This window comes from Pelodiscus sinensis, chromosome 10 (assembly GCF_052426305.1).
Source record: "Pelodiscus sinensis isolate ZL-2025 chromosome 10, ASM5242630v1, whole genome shotgun sequence".
In the NCBI taxonomy this organism is placed as follows: domain Eukaryota; kingdom Metazoa; phylum Chordata; order Testudines; family Trionychidae; genus Pelodiscus; species Pelodiscus sinensis.
In genome coordinates this window covers 48,201,975-48,215,882 of record NC_143061.1, presented here as the reverse complement: position 1 = coordinate 48,215,882, position 13,908 = coordinate 48,201,975, and the positions used below count along the sequence as shown (strand labels likewise).

The 13,908-nt window shown below is 45.8% G+C and overlaps 1 protein-coding gene across 4 annotated transcripts in view; it reads left to right on the top strand.

Moving 5' to 3' along the window:
- Positions 1 to 13,908, top strand: part of ANKMY1 (ankyrin repeat and MYND domain containing 1) — a 58,624-nt gene that overhangs the window by 41,635 nt on the left and 3,081 nt on the right. For 3 of the 4 annotated variants that reach the window (XM_075937481.2, XM_075937480.2, XM_075937479.2), the window contains 4 exons: positions 263 to 376; positions 4,158 to 4,323; positions 5,330 to 5,414; positions 9,029 to 9,183. In XM_075937481.2, the coding sequence (XP_075793596.2) occupies positions 263 to 376; positions 4,158 to 4,323; positions 5,330 to 5,414; positions 9,029 to 9,183 (520 nt within the window). Of the gene's footprint in view, positions 1 to 262; positions 377 to 4,157; positions 4,324 to 5,329; positions 5,415 to 9,028; positions 9,184 to 12,623; positions 13,809 to 13,908 lie in introns of those variants that run through there. The other variant, XM_075937483.2, reaches the window with a different exon arrangement.

Sequence of the window (13,908 nt, the reverse complement as noted above, 5' to 3'; positions counted from 1 at the left end):
CTATGTTTGCCTATATGGGTGTTGGAATTTTTCACATGCAAAACCCATTGTGTCACGTGAAAACTCATCATTAGAGTCTTTCACTTGCTCACACAGGTGTTTATGTGAAGAAATTATGCTCTCCGTTACATGTGCACAAATAGATATCAGGATCTGGTGATCAATCCTTTCAGTTTAATTATAACAGGAAATTACAGTTTGGTTGGAAAATATAAAAAACAGGATGTTCAGTTTTGTTCTGTGTTTTGTTTTCTTTCTCCAGGTTGATAAGCTAATTGAGGCTGGTGCAGATATGCTGATGCCAATTACACTTAGCCAGGGAAGGAGAACTGCCGTGGGAACTGTAGTAGACTATGCATATTATAAATACTTTCAGGTATCTCTTTGACCACTACAACTTAAAATTTAATGTTAATATTGATCATGTTCTTCAGATACACATATATAAACAACCAGATTTTCTAGTTCTGCACTTGTCACTTTGGCAAGGGTAGATCATGCTAAAGCACCAGTGGGCTCTCTTTTGTCCAGTTTTCTTGGGACTCGTTCCATTCTCCACTGAACTTTCACCCATGAAAGGATGCTATACAGGCAGTCCCCGGGTTACGTTCAAGATAGGGACTGTAGGTTTGTTCTTAAGTTGAATCTGTATGTAAGTCGGAACTGGCGTCCAGATTCAGCCGCTGCTGAAATTGATCAGTTTCAACAGCGGCTGAATCTAGATGCCAGTTCTGACTTACATACAGATTCAACTTAAGAACCCCAGGCATCCCCAAGTCAGCTGCTGCTGAAACTGATCAGCGGCTGATTCCAGGAAGCCCGGGGCAGGGGCTTCCTGTAGTCAGCCGCTGGTCAGTTTCAGCACCAGCTGACTTGGGGACGCCTGGGGCAGAGCAGCTGGGGTGCTGCTGGGTTGGTCCAGTAGCGCCGAGGAGTGGTGGCGCTACTGGACCAACCCGGCAGCACCCCAGCTGCTTTGCCCCAGGTGTCCCCAAGTTAGCCGCTGCTGAAACTGATCAGCAGCGGCTGAATCAGGACTCCTGGGGCAGAGCAGCTGGGGTGCTGCCGGGTTGGTCCAGTAGTGCCAAGGAGCGGCTTTGCTCCACGTCTCCCTGGTCTGCTTGGGGGGGGGGGGGCGCACTAGCTGCGTCCCCCCCCGGCAGACCAGGGAGATGCTGAGCAAAGCGGCGGAGGACCCGGGCGGGACCACGGCGCTGATCTGGGAGCGCCGCGGTTTTGCCCGGGTCCTCCGCCGCTTTGCTCCCCGTCTCCCTGGTCTGCTGGCTCCTCTCCCCCCTCCCCAGCAGACCAGGGAGACGCAGAGCAGCTTTTCTCGCCCCGGAGGACGCGGGCGGCGGGACCAGGCGTCCCGCCGCTCCCGTCGTCCGGGGCGAGAAAATCCCCGTTCGTAACTGCGGATCTGACATAAGTCGGATCCGCGTAACTCGGGGACTGCCTGTATGTCTAAAAAGCCTTAGTAGCTTTGCCAAGGGAGAGAAATGATTTGGTCACATTTTATATTAAGATTCCATTTATAAATGGTTTATAAGGAGTTAATGAATGATTGATAGATGTTATAAGCATGTTACGGACCCGAGTAGTCTATACTATCGATGGTGAGAAGCACATCATTCAAAGGTCTTATAGATGGTTAAAATTTATGACTGTAGGCAACTTACTGACTGACTGAACGTTACAAGAATCTAACGTATATTAATCATTTATTATCGCTTTATGAAAAGAAGTTGAACATAAAGTGTGACTGACAGTTTCCCAGATCTAGAAATTCTGCTTTCTCTGAACTTGATTGAAAACACTTCTCAACGTTTTTCTTTTGGAGGTGCCCCCTTAGCCCTCCCCTCCTCGAAACATGCTGTAAAACCTCTATGGACCATCCTGGTATCTGTGCCACAACAACTGCTTTTCTGCATATAAAAGCTGTTAACCCTACAATTTTGGATCCAAGGCACTTTATTTTTTAAGCTTGTGTTTAACCATAAGCTAATCACCAACATAATGTAGCAGATGTCATGGGTATGAGATAGTGTCTGTTTGTGTCCATCTGTCTATCTCTCTGAATCCAGAATGGGATTGCCTCTCATAAAACCATACAGAAAACAGACAGCATCACCAGGATTCCCACACCTTTGGCAAAGCTGGGGTGGGCCTGAAGCTCCTCCCCAGTGATTTGTACTGGGACACATAAAACCATATAGAAAAGAGACAGAATCACCAGGCCCCTCTCTGGGACTATCCCAGCCCCAGCCCTCCCACTCCCCAAGCTCTCTTTAGGGAGGATGGGGGACTGAAGTGCCCCTCTCCATTCGAATGGGGACACATAAAACCATACGAAAAAGAGAAACGATCACCAGGTGAATGAAAGGGGCTGGCTGGCAGTGTGCCCCTGCCAGGTCTGCCTCCCACCCTCAGGCATACTTTAAGGCTCAACCTTCTCCCCTGCCCCCCAAGATTCGTATGGCTGTTTCCCTTTGTCAGGGAGTGAGGGGAAAGTGCACAGTTTGCTTCATTCCTCACTCTGGCTGGGGAGCGCAGGGGTGGACCTGCACCCCTCCCCTGGCTGTGCCCACCGGACATGCTATGGCCAAGGAGAGGCGCTTCTCAAGGAGTGGGTGGGGTAGTCTCCTTTCTCCAGGCAGCCTTTTAAGCCGTCTCCCTCCTCCCCCTACCCATGAGTATTGGCTCCTGCCAGCCCCCCCACTGCTGCTGCCTCTGTGGCAGGCAGCAGGGGAAGGGGCAGGCGGTTCCACGGGAGTCGGCACAGGCGGCTCCGCACAGGCACTGGCTCCTGCCTTCTCCCCACCTTGCAGCCTCTGACACAGAAGGTGCGTGTAACCAGTATGATTAACCGATGAGCCAGGCCAGGGCCAACGTTAGGAGATGGCAAGCAGGGCAACTGCCTGGTGTGACGTACCACAGGGAGCTCCGGAAACGAAATTGCTCAGGCTTCAGCTTCAGCCTGCAGTGGTGGGGCTGGGCCACTGAGGCGTCAGCTTTCTGCCCTGGGCCCCAGCAAGTCTAATGCTGGCTCAGCTTGTTGGCCCCACTAAAACCTGCTTGTGCTCCCTTCCCGGGGCGCCCCAAGGTCCCTGCATGGGAGCTGCTGCTTTAAAAAGCTGCTGATGCTCCCTGGAGATCTTTGAGATGCATTCTGTTTGGAAACGATTCTAGCTCGGGGCGCCATAGTTTCACAGCGCTTAAGGCCAGGAGGGACTATTGGCTCCTTCTAGCCTGTCTTCCTGCATATCACAAAGTGTATCATTCCACCTGTAGTGAGCCTGATGACTTCACTTCAACTAAAGATTTTTAGAGGTGCCACCAAAGTGCAGGGAATTGTTGAGGTGGTCCATGTCCTCAGGATCCAAGTTTACAGCACATGCCCCATGCTGCAAGGGTAGGCGAGAAACAACAACAAACAATCCGGTGGGGGGGGGCGGGGGGAGGAATTGCTTCCTGACAGCAAATCTGGTGAACAAGACTCTGTAGGCAGACAGAGAAGTCTCTGTGTCACCTCGCAGCACCAGGCTGCTTCTCCTTCCCCTGAGGGAGCCCTGTCCAATCAAGAGCAGCCACTAAAAAAATTGGTTAAAATATTAAATGTGATTGTTTCTAAACGCTGTGTTCCAGCTTGCTCCTCAGTGTTGTGTAAAAGTGGCAGGTGTGTGGAGAGGTAAGGGCAGTGCTTTTTCTGAGACGGTACGCCCCAGGATGGCATACCGGCATAACTCCCTGCATAACTTAAATGAATTGCATTCCCCTCGGGCGTCCCGGCATCTCTTTTCCTGGGGCGTCTGGGTTCCCGATGGAAGCCCGCTTGGGAGACGCAGCTCTTAAAGGGGCCGCAACGGCATTTTGGCCCCCCTATGGCACGGCTTTTTTTTTCTTCTTTTTTTCTCAACAGCTTTTCCCCCGGAGTACTGGCACCTTTTTTCTTACAAAAAAAGCACTGGGTAAGGGGATCCTGTGCCTTGGCATGGCTTGCAATTGTTTATATAGCCAGGATGATACAGTGCTTTCCATGTTGGGCAGCCGTGCATCAGGTCAGGTTTACTTCCTGCTAAGAATAATATGGAAGCACATGTTCGCCATGTTAGATGTCTGTTCCCTACACCTTACTGTATATCAATTGTGTGTGACAGGATAAGAAGATAGCCCATACCCCATACCATGCACTATTGCCGCCAGAGCGGGAGATTTTCAATGCGCGCAGGGAGCTGCTAGATTATATTAGTGACCGGCTTCGTGAGTGTGTTGCCCGGAAAGAGAAAGAATGGAATAGAGAAGAACTTCGGAAATCCAGGAAATGTGAGTTCAAGCCAAGCCTTCAGTCTGTGTAAATGCTGTGTAACGGAGCACAGGGGTTTACAATTATGGGATCCTTGTGCAGTAGGATTAAACTATAGCCCCTAATGTTGAATTTGTTCCTCTGTAACATCTTTAATCCATGGGTCCCAGTGCTTTACAGGATCCCATTAACCTTATAGAGTAAGTATGTGCCATTCTCCTTTTATAGCTAGGGACATGCCTCGGTACTCTGGGGTTAAGTGATTTGCTCAGGGTCCTGCTCAGGTCTGTGGCAGTACCAGATGTAGAACCTACGTTTTCCCCGATACTTGTGTTTCAAGCACAAAATAATCCTGCCTCTAGAGGTTCCCACACTAAAATTCACTTATCAAGTTGTAGGTATAGTTACCCTCTGCAGTTCGTATAACCTGAAATTCTATCGCTTGTGTTAGGCAGGATGTTGTAGTAATCATAATGGTCCTTTCTGGCCTTACAAATCTGATATTTTCTCTCTACCACATTTTCCCCTTAGTTAGATTGGAGATATATTGCCAACCTTTGAAGTTCTTATCTTAAAATATTTTAATTTAAAAAATCTGAGACAAGTGCCTATCTTGTACTTAGGGGGCAGTGAAAATACAATATATTTGCCTGTGGGTGTCACTGTACTCACAGTTCACATCTCACTGAGTCCCAGCAGGTGACACTAAGATGTTTCACGGGCTCACAATGAGGGCTATAAAAATATGAAGTTGGACACTGAGCATTATTTAGGATTTTTTTTTAAATTATGTGACACAGTGTAACTTGTATCTTCCTGTAACTTCAATTTCAAGAAGAAACTGTTCTGGCCTTTCTAATAGCCAGCGCGGGCCAGTGAGTGAGTTGTTAATAAATGGGTATTGTTGTGACATAACCACACCAGCGGGCTGAATGCAGTTTTAATGGAAGTGGCACTAGTGACCAGCATGCTTATTCACATGCTGTATTCGTGAGGCCTGATTTTCTCTTTTATATGTTGTTACAGTAGATGCAAGTTCTCGTGGTCCCTCAGCTAGAAGGAAACGTACGGAGAAGCGTGTTGCAGTTACACTAGACAAGGAGGAAGTGAGGTACGACAATGATGCTGAATGCAAAAACTTATAGGTCTGAACCAAATATATCACGTCATGGCTCTCCCTCCCCTGGGCCACCGTCACCAACATCCCTTCTCTGGCCATGCTGACTTTCCCCTTGTCTCTTCAATCTATCTACTTTTCAGCAGCTAAAATTACCTTCCCCACCTTCTCTCATGGTATCAATCCTTCCCCACCCCCAGTCCCTTCGCTAACACCCTGTTGTCTCTGCGTAAAGGTCAGACTGTTCATCCTGACTGGATGTGCCCATAAGTCTTAAGCTGCTTCACACCACACAGTCTAAAAGAGCTTACAAATGCACATGGGAAACTTTGTAAGTGCAGACATTGTAAACTCCATGGCAGTAAGTGGTAAGCACAGAGATTACCATAGCCATAAAAGAATATATGAAATTGGAATAATCATTGAATTTCTTTCTCCACGTATTCTGAATTTCTTAATACCTTGATGATGTTGGAGCTGGATAAATACATACTAGAAATGAGGTTCACATTTCTAATCACAAGGGTAATTAACTATTGGAACAATTTAGGGTTGCGGTGGACTTTTTATTGCAAAAGAAATACTCTAGTTCCACCACAGCCATTCGACTTTGAAGTAAATCATTCAGGGAAGTCCCATGGTTGTGCTATAAGGAGATCAGTTTGGACAATCACATTGGTTCCTTCTGATCTTAAAAACAACAAAACAAAACTATGACTTTTTAGTAATCAGTGTTTAGAATTAGGTTGAAGTTAGCTAAGGTGGCTTCTAGGAATGGACAAAGATGTTACAATTTTCTGGTTGTTAACAAATTGGTCATTTGTATACACAGCCTAGTAGTTCAAAAGAAGCTAGTCTAACCTGAGGCTTTCCAGACAAACCCTCCCATGGCCCAGTACAAACCGTATGATGCTGCCATCTGCAAAAATCTTTTTTTCAAAGTCTAGGGTTGAGTCAAAACCAAATTTCAAATGGAGCGGAATCTCTTTCAAACATAGATCCCCACCCTGCCTTGCAAGCGGAACTGCATGAACAGATCCTTGTGTCTATTAAGAGCCTCATTAAGGATTTCCTGTGTATAGGGGTTTCCCCTAAGTTTTCATAGTGCAGAATCAGGGTCATAGGAAGGAAGTCACTACTTCAGTTCCATAATATGTGTGCAACATTATGTACAGTGGTTAAAAAAGACAGTGCCACCAGTTATCATAGATTGGTCTTGGGAAAATATTGAACTATTCCAGATAGCACTGTCTTATAATAGATTACTTGTTGATAGTGGTCAGTGTGTGTGTGTGTGTGTGTGTGTGGTATAGGTTGTTTACTTGGCTGCACATGTTCTTACTCTGCATACTGGTAAAGCGAAATGCATACTATTCTGAAGTTCTAACCCTAATCTCCGATGCCCTGTCCCATCCTTCCTAAATGAACTGAAGATACAGGGCTACATTTTCAAACTAGTTATATACATAATTTATATGACTAATATGGATCCTTAATTATTGAACCCCTAATTATTTAGGAATTGTAGTCCCTAATGAGAGAGATGGCCATGGAAATTGTTTAGGAATTTACAAATACAAATCTACCAGCATTTATAATTTTTAATATTTTTATTTCAGGGTCATTAAACATATTAATAGATATAATCCAGGCTTGTGATCAGTAAAGGATTCAACATTTCCCTCACCTGACAGTTCTGACTTAGGGGTTTGGTCTGTTACCTAACTCTTGCAGAAAAGTGGTAGGTCTCGTGGTGTTAACAATGGAGATAAACCTGCACACTTCTCAGGAAATAAGAAATGAAAATAAGTTTGTTAGAAGAGAATGCGAAGAATTAGTTGGAAACCAAAATTATTCTGTGTTATCTTTCCAAGTTGCTCTTGAGACTCAAGATTACAGCATTGATGCTGGCTGGTAATATTCATATTAATGCTTTAGGGGCTTGCTTACATCTTTTTTCCCTCCACTTGTGCCATTTTGTTAACAGTATTGATTGTATTAATGATGCTGACACTGAAGAGACTGCAGCAAGACACTAATAGAGTCCATGATATGCTGCCAGAAATGCTATAAAAATCAAAGCCCTCAATGCCAAAGATGCGGGATGATCCCATTGCATCCAGTGTTGCCTTTAGAGACCGCTAATGAAAAGCTAAGAGGCACTGAAATACTTAAAAATTACATTAGTCCTTGTGGTGCTTTACCACAGACAGTTTGAATACCTGCACTACGTCGCCTGTGAGCAGGGGCAGATGAGAGTGCCGCAGGGCCCAGGGCAGCACCACAGGGCCCCGGGCAGCAAAATTTCGTGGGGCCCCCCCTTTGACACAGCGCATGCGCCGTGGTGCCAAGGCACATGCGCGGGGCCTCGGGAAGCGCGGGGCCCGGGGCAGCCGCCCCGCTCGCCCTGCCCTAAATCCGCCGCTGCCTTTGAGCCATACCTTGTGCTGTGAGAAATCGCACAAGCTAAGCAGAGTGAAACACAGAGTTCTCCCATCCATATATTGTCAAGGAAATCAGTGCTGTAAAGAGTGGGGAGGGGTCACTGGGCAGTGCTTTTTGTCTGGGCCCATGCAGAGCCCATAATCCAGAAAGTTGATCTGCCCTCTGTTGAGATAAGGTTGGTGGTGAGTGTGGGTGAGAGGGTATCTTTGGGATGAGATGAATGGAAGTCCTGACCATTAGTGGTTTTCAGAGGTACAGGGGTTTTTATGTCTAGTGCCTAGGCTGTGTTGCAGCTAGGGGAAGTACATTCTGCCTATTTACATATCTCCTGCAGCACCAGTGGGATAGAACATTCTTCACTTCTTGTCCTCAGCTGCTGGAGCATTGCTGCGGTGCAAGCACTTTGGGGAGGTCCTCAGTGCTAACGAGGCTTTTACAAACCTGCTCCATATCTGACCTGTGTATTTGTGACCTGCTCCCAGATTTCATGGGGTATGTCTACACTACCCCGCTAGTTCGAACTAGCGGGGGTAATGTAGTCATCCGCAGTTGCAAATGAAGCCCGGGATTTAAATTTCCCGGGCTTCATTTGCATGAAGCCAGCTGGCGCCATTTTTAAATGCCAGCTAGTTCGAACCCTGTGCCGCGCAGCTACACGCGGCATGGAGTAGCTAGTTCGGATTAGGCTTCCTAATCCGAACTAGCTGTACACCTCGTTCCATGCCGGCATTTAAAAATGGCACCAGCCGGCTTCATGCAAATGAAGCCCGGGAAATTCAAATCCCGGGCTTCATTTGCAACTGCGGATGACTACATTACCCCCACTAGTTCGAACTAGCGGGGTAGTGTAGACATACCCATGCTGAATAGACACTCGCTCCTACATTTAGTAATGGAGAGGGAGTCGGCGCAAGCAGCTGGCTGCTGTGCACAATGCATTGGCACACGGGGGGGCCTTGGTATGGAACAAGCTTTTGGGACACTTCAGTTTGCTAGAATTAGTGCTGCTGCTTATATTCATTTGTCCCCCAGGTAGCAGCATATTCGCTGTGACCAGCCATAGCGCCTTGCTTCTCGTGGCTACACTGGTGGAGAGGGGCAGATTTTTACTCCTGTCGTATGAGACATTTCATATAACCCTTCTCATGCTCTTTCTGTTCCAGGCAGCCCTTCTTTAAATACTGCTACCAGTGTGGGCGGGCAGTAGGGATTCGCCTCACTCTCTGCACGCGCTGTTTTGAGATCTTCACTTGCAGCAAGTCTTGTAAAGTCAAAGCGTGGAATGAGCGTCACAAGCGTGAGTGTGTTGTAGCTACAGGTAAGTTTGACTTAGAGCGCAGGGAAAGCAAAGCAGGTGGGCCATGACATGTACCTTGAAACACATTGCTGAAATGTAAGGCCTGTTTTTAATGGTAAAGTAAAACATATTTTAGTTAAGCACTAAGATAAGATCAAATTCATAGCAACAGGTTTCAAGTTGATATATTAGTTGAACTTGCGTGAGCTCATAAAAACTCTTGGATGTAAGAAGCTTGGGAAAGTAGCATTATCATTGATTTCGGCCTAGGAGACTCTTTAAAGGTGACTGTCAGAGCAGAAATAAAAATAAAGTTAAGGCGAGCACAGATTTCTGTGCCTCAGGAGCCCAATAAACCAGGTTCTATGAGCCTTTCAGCAAAGAAATAATCTTCTGTTGACCTTTATGTATTTAAAAATGAAAAGAGTATCAAATCATCTTCTTGGTCTGTCAACTCACAAATTCCAGGCCTCTTGTAATCTTCAGTATTGGTAAAATACTTATAAAAATACACACAGATACAAGAAAAATATTCTATACAGCTGTAGAAGATGTGTATAATGGAACGATACAAAAAAGCAGACTCTGTCACTAGGTCAGATGCTCGTATATTTGAGTGAATGAGAAATCTCTCGAATGTGAAGGCAAATGTATATAAAATTGGGCTGCCGTTCTAATGACTGAACTACTTTTCAGTGACTACTCAGTATATGACTCTTCCCTCTGGATCTATATTATACCAGTGCCTTGGGACAATGCTAGGTCTGTGCTGTCAGAGATGAACAAAATGGAAAACGTGCACATTCACACTGGTAGCCTCTAAAGATCCCTTGGATTTTTCACAAACAAGGTTTAACCTTGTTGTCCAGACAAATTGCAATGTGGATTATTAAGTTTTGTTTACTTGCAGTAAACTCCTCCTGCTTTTGAACAGGATATGATGGTGTACTACATATCCAAATTTAAAGCTGTGTTACATTGCTGGATGTGTTTCTGTATTTCATCCAGCAAATGGCAGCTGCATTTCTTTTGGAGTGTGTGCTTATTTGTATAAGCCTGTGCTATACATAACATGCGTTTGTAGATGCTTTAGAAACCCTGTGGATAAAGAAACTATGAAAGCCCATGAAATGCTTTATTGTTACTGCTACTGCTTCAGTGCATGTGTCAGAAGGAGGAAATACTGGAAGAACACTACCTGCAGTGCACATCCCAAACCACCAGATGGCAATGAAAAATGCCAAATAATATGGTAGGTGCTAGTTGAACAATCAATACAGCACATGAAACAAAAAGATTTTAAAGTTTCCCAATAAGAACTTGACTACAAGACAACTAGTTTCGTGGCCAGAGTGATGCTGACCTTGCTAGAATATGGTCATTTTATTGGTTCCTTCATCGTACTGACCAACCTACTGTTGCACAGTGAACAAGTGAGGACAATGGGAAGGACTTCTGCTGAGATGAGACAACTCCTTCCCATGTGAATTAATGATAAAGGTGAAAAAGCAACAACAAAAAAGTCATATTCAGCCTCATGGATCTTGTTTAACATCTTCAGAAAAATGACCACAGCATGATTAGAAAAACAAAGTGTTGAGAACATCGATGAGATGTGATTAAATCATATCCAAGAAGTAAAAGCTGGTGAAATTATCATTGTGTTGGCTTTTGATACATGTAGTTTTGTTGGAGGATTCTGTTGGGAAAAGTGTCTAAAATCTAAGACTGCTATTAAAACTTTCAGGATGATAATGAGAAACTTCAGACCAAGCATGATGCAAGACATTACTGTGGCGGAGTACTACATTAGAGCTAAAATGCAGCTATAGCAGTGGTTCCCAACCTGTGGTCTGCAGACCCCTGGAGGTCTGCAACACTACTGCAGGGGGTCCATGGAAAGGTTAAAAATAAGGATCGGGCCCACTGTGGTGAATCCGATTCTTACTTTTCTTTTCTTTTCCTCTCCCCCATTGAGGGGTCCATGAAATTTTACTAGATTGAAAAGAGTATGCACAAAAAGGTTGGGAGCCACTGAGCTATGGCAACATTCTCCTAACTCATATTCCTTAGAAAATCTGGCACTGGAGATCCTAAATGGTTTGTACAAATCCAGAATGTCCTTCTTTTAACAGTGGCTGCTTGCCATTTTGAAAACAAAAATTGAAGTATGGGTTAGGAGCTCAGCAGAAATACTTTACGATATTAGTACTGCATACCTATTCACTTGCTCAGGGATGGACAATAATTTTTGATGGGGGGGAGGGCGGGTGTCACTCCAAGAATTTGGAAAGTGGTCAAGGGCTGCACTCTTCCATATTAATGGAGGAGGTGCGGGGTCTGGGATGGAGGTTGGGTACAGTAAAGGATTGGGATCAGGAGGGAGTTTGGGTGAAGCTTAAAAGCCAGCTCCCCCTCAGCACTGTTTCTGCGGTGCTGCATGCCCCCCCCTCCCCCCTGCAGCCAGCCCTGGCCACTGTGCATAGAGACTGCTCTGGCACCAGCCCCTGTTTGTGGCAAACAGGGCTGTCTGCTATGAACAGGGACTGCTGGACTCAGCACGAGCTGGGATTGAGCAGCTGGGACTGAGCAGTCCCAGCTCTCGCTGGTCCGGGACACTGCACCTCTGCAGCCTGCTGGCTCCTACTACATTTAAAATGCAGAGCTGCAGTGGGGATGGCTCCTGGAGCTGCCCCTGGTGTGGCTCTGCAGAGCGGCCCTTATTGACTAATTGTGTAGTTGATACAAGTTGTAGTGACTTTACAGGTAACTAGACAGGTATTGACTAGCCAGGTAACTGTAATTTAACATCCTTGGACCTGGGGTAGGGTATTGGAGTGCAGGATCTAGAAGGAGATATGGGGACAAGAGGGTTTGGCATATGTGGGGTAGGGGAGGCAAAGGGTTGGGGTGCCAGAAGCAGACTCTGGCTGGGAGACTTACCTTCTTGACACCCAGTCAGCAGCCTCCTCAAGCAGACTCCTTGCCTGTCCCACCCCTGCACTGGCTGCAGGTGCCATGTGGTTTTAGAACAGCTACAGGCCTGAGAGGAGGGAGAGAGGGTGCTTCACAAGCTCCCTGTTGACAAGAGGCAGCTCCCATTGGCCAGAAAGTGGCCAATGGGATTGTGCTGGAGACGGGAGCAACACCTGAAGCTTCATCTCCCTCCCCTGGGCTCACAGCTGTTCAAACAGAGCTCCACAAGTTTGCAATGGCCGCTTTTCTCAGCAGTGTGCGGGGGGCAGGCAGGAAGTCAGCCTGAGTTTCTCCGCTGCATCCGTGGGCTGAATCTGCTGGATTCACAGGCCGGATCTGGCTTGTGGAGGATATTTTGCTCAAGTGTACACTTGCTGGCTGTTGTAAATGAAAATCCCCAGACTGTCCGAGAGGTATCTTGTGACAGCCTTGGTGAACTGTGATAACTCTATTGTAATATGCGGCCGTTCACTTTACGTTCTCAGAAAACCCAGACCCATCTAGAGACCTGGCAGTCAACCTTGATGTATGTGACCAAAATGTCAAAACACATGGAAGCTTGACAAAAAATTCGAATTAATGGAGAACTTTGTGCTTAGCAAAAACATGTTTAGGGCCGAGGGAATCTCTGTATTGATAAATAATGGTATTGTCTACGAGAATTAGCCATACAGGGAGTAATGTTCAAACTGTAAAGTCAAAATGGTGGACTGGTATCACGATGGCCTTCAAAAGCAGAACCAGAGTAATACAGGCTTCTTGGAAAAGAGCAGAGGACAGAGAAAATATTTGCTGCCAGCACAAGCTACTGTATGTATTTTATGCAACTCTGAAGACTTTGCCACATCTTTGGAGGAATGGCTTTGCAAAATTCTAGTATTTCCTAACCTCTGAAATGACACGTGTGTATTGCATGTTGCAAAGCTGGCCTTTGGCAGTTGGTTTCCTAATATATTTGCTGGTCCTACTCAGACTATAGCACTGGCTATTGTAGAAGATTTTTTTAATAGCATTTTTCATGGCAGAATAAAACTAACGGTGTAGTCAGCTTCTTCACAAAAGCAATACAGTAGCGATAGTCGCTGTGAAAGCAAGTTAGTCTTTGAGTGCTACTGGGACACTGTCATTAAAGGATTCCAATTTGTGCAAGGTGCCGTCATTGTTTGTAAAGAGATGACTTGTTCCATATGGGCTGGATTGAGACTACAAATACATTTCACACGGGCCAACAACCATGTGTTAATGGGAGTGATAGTTGAAATGGTGACCTACAGATCTTTGAGCAGAGCCACGAGGAGACACATTCAAATTGTTTTTGAAGGTGCTGAACAGAGTCTGGCATGAAGTTATGATCGCCTCACATGCTGCGATATGGATTCATGACACACACCTCCGATGACGTTCCATTAGATGGAAGAAGTGTTCACTAGAGGCTGAAGTGTAAAAAATCTTTAAGTATTAGCTGATTATGAACCAAAACCTGCATGCTGGGTAATGGAGATTGCAGGGCCTCTTTAAGATCTCCTTAGCTCGGATTTTCCTGCAAAATAATGGGGTGAAGACTGGAAGCTCCATCTTTAGCCCCACCTCTCGTCTGTGTGGTGACTTTTTTCTTCAGTGAAAGAACTAGGACTCTGGTGAAGACATGACAATGCCAAACACTGCTCGGCAGATCACTAAAAAATTGGCATGCTTCCTTTTTAACTTCAAGCAAAGGGAGCTTTCTAAAGACATAGTCCTTGTGTCATGTTTACAATTTACTGCTGTATT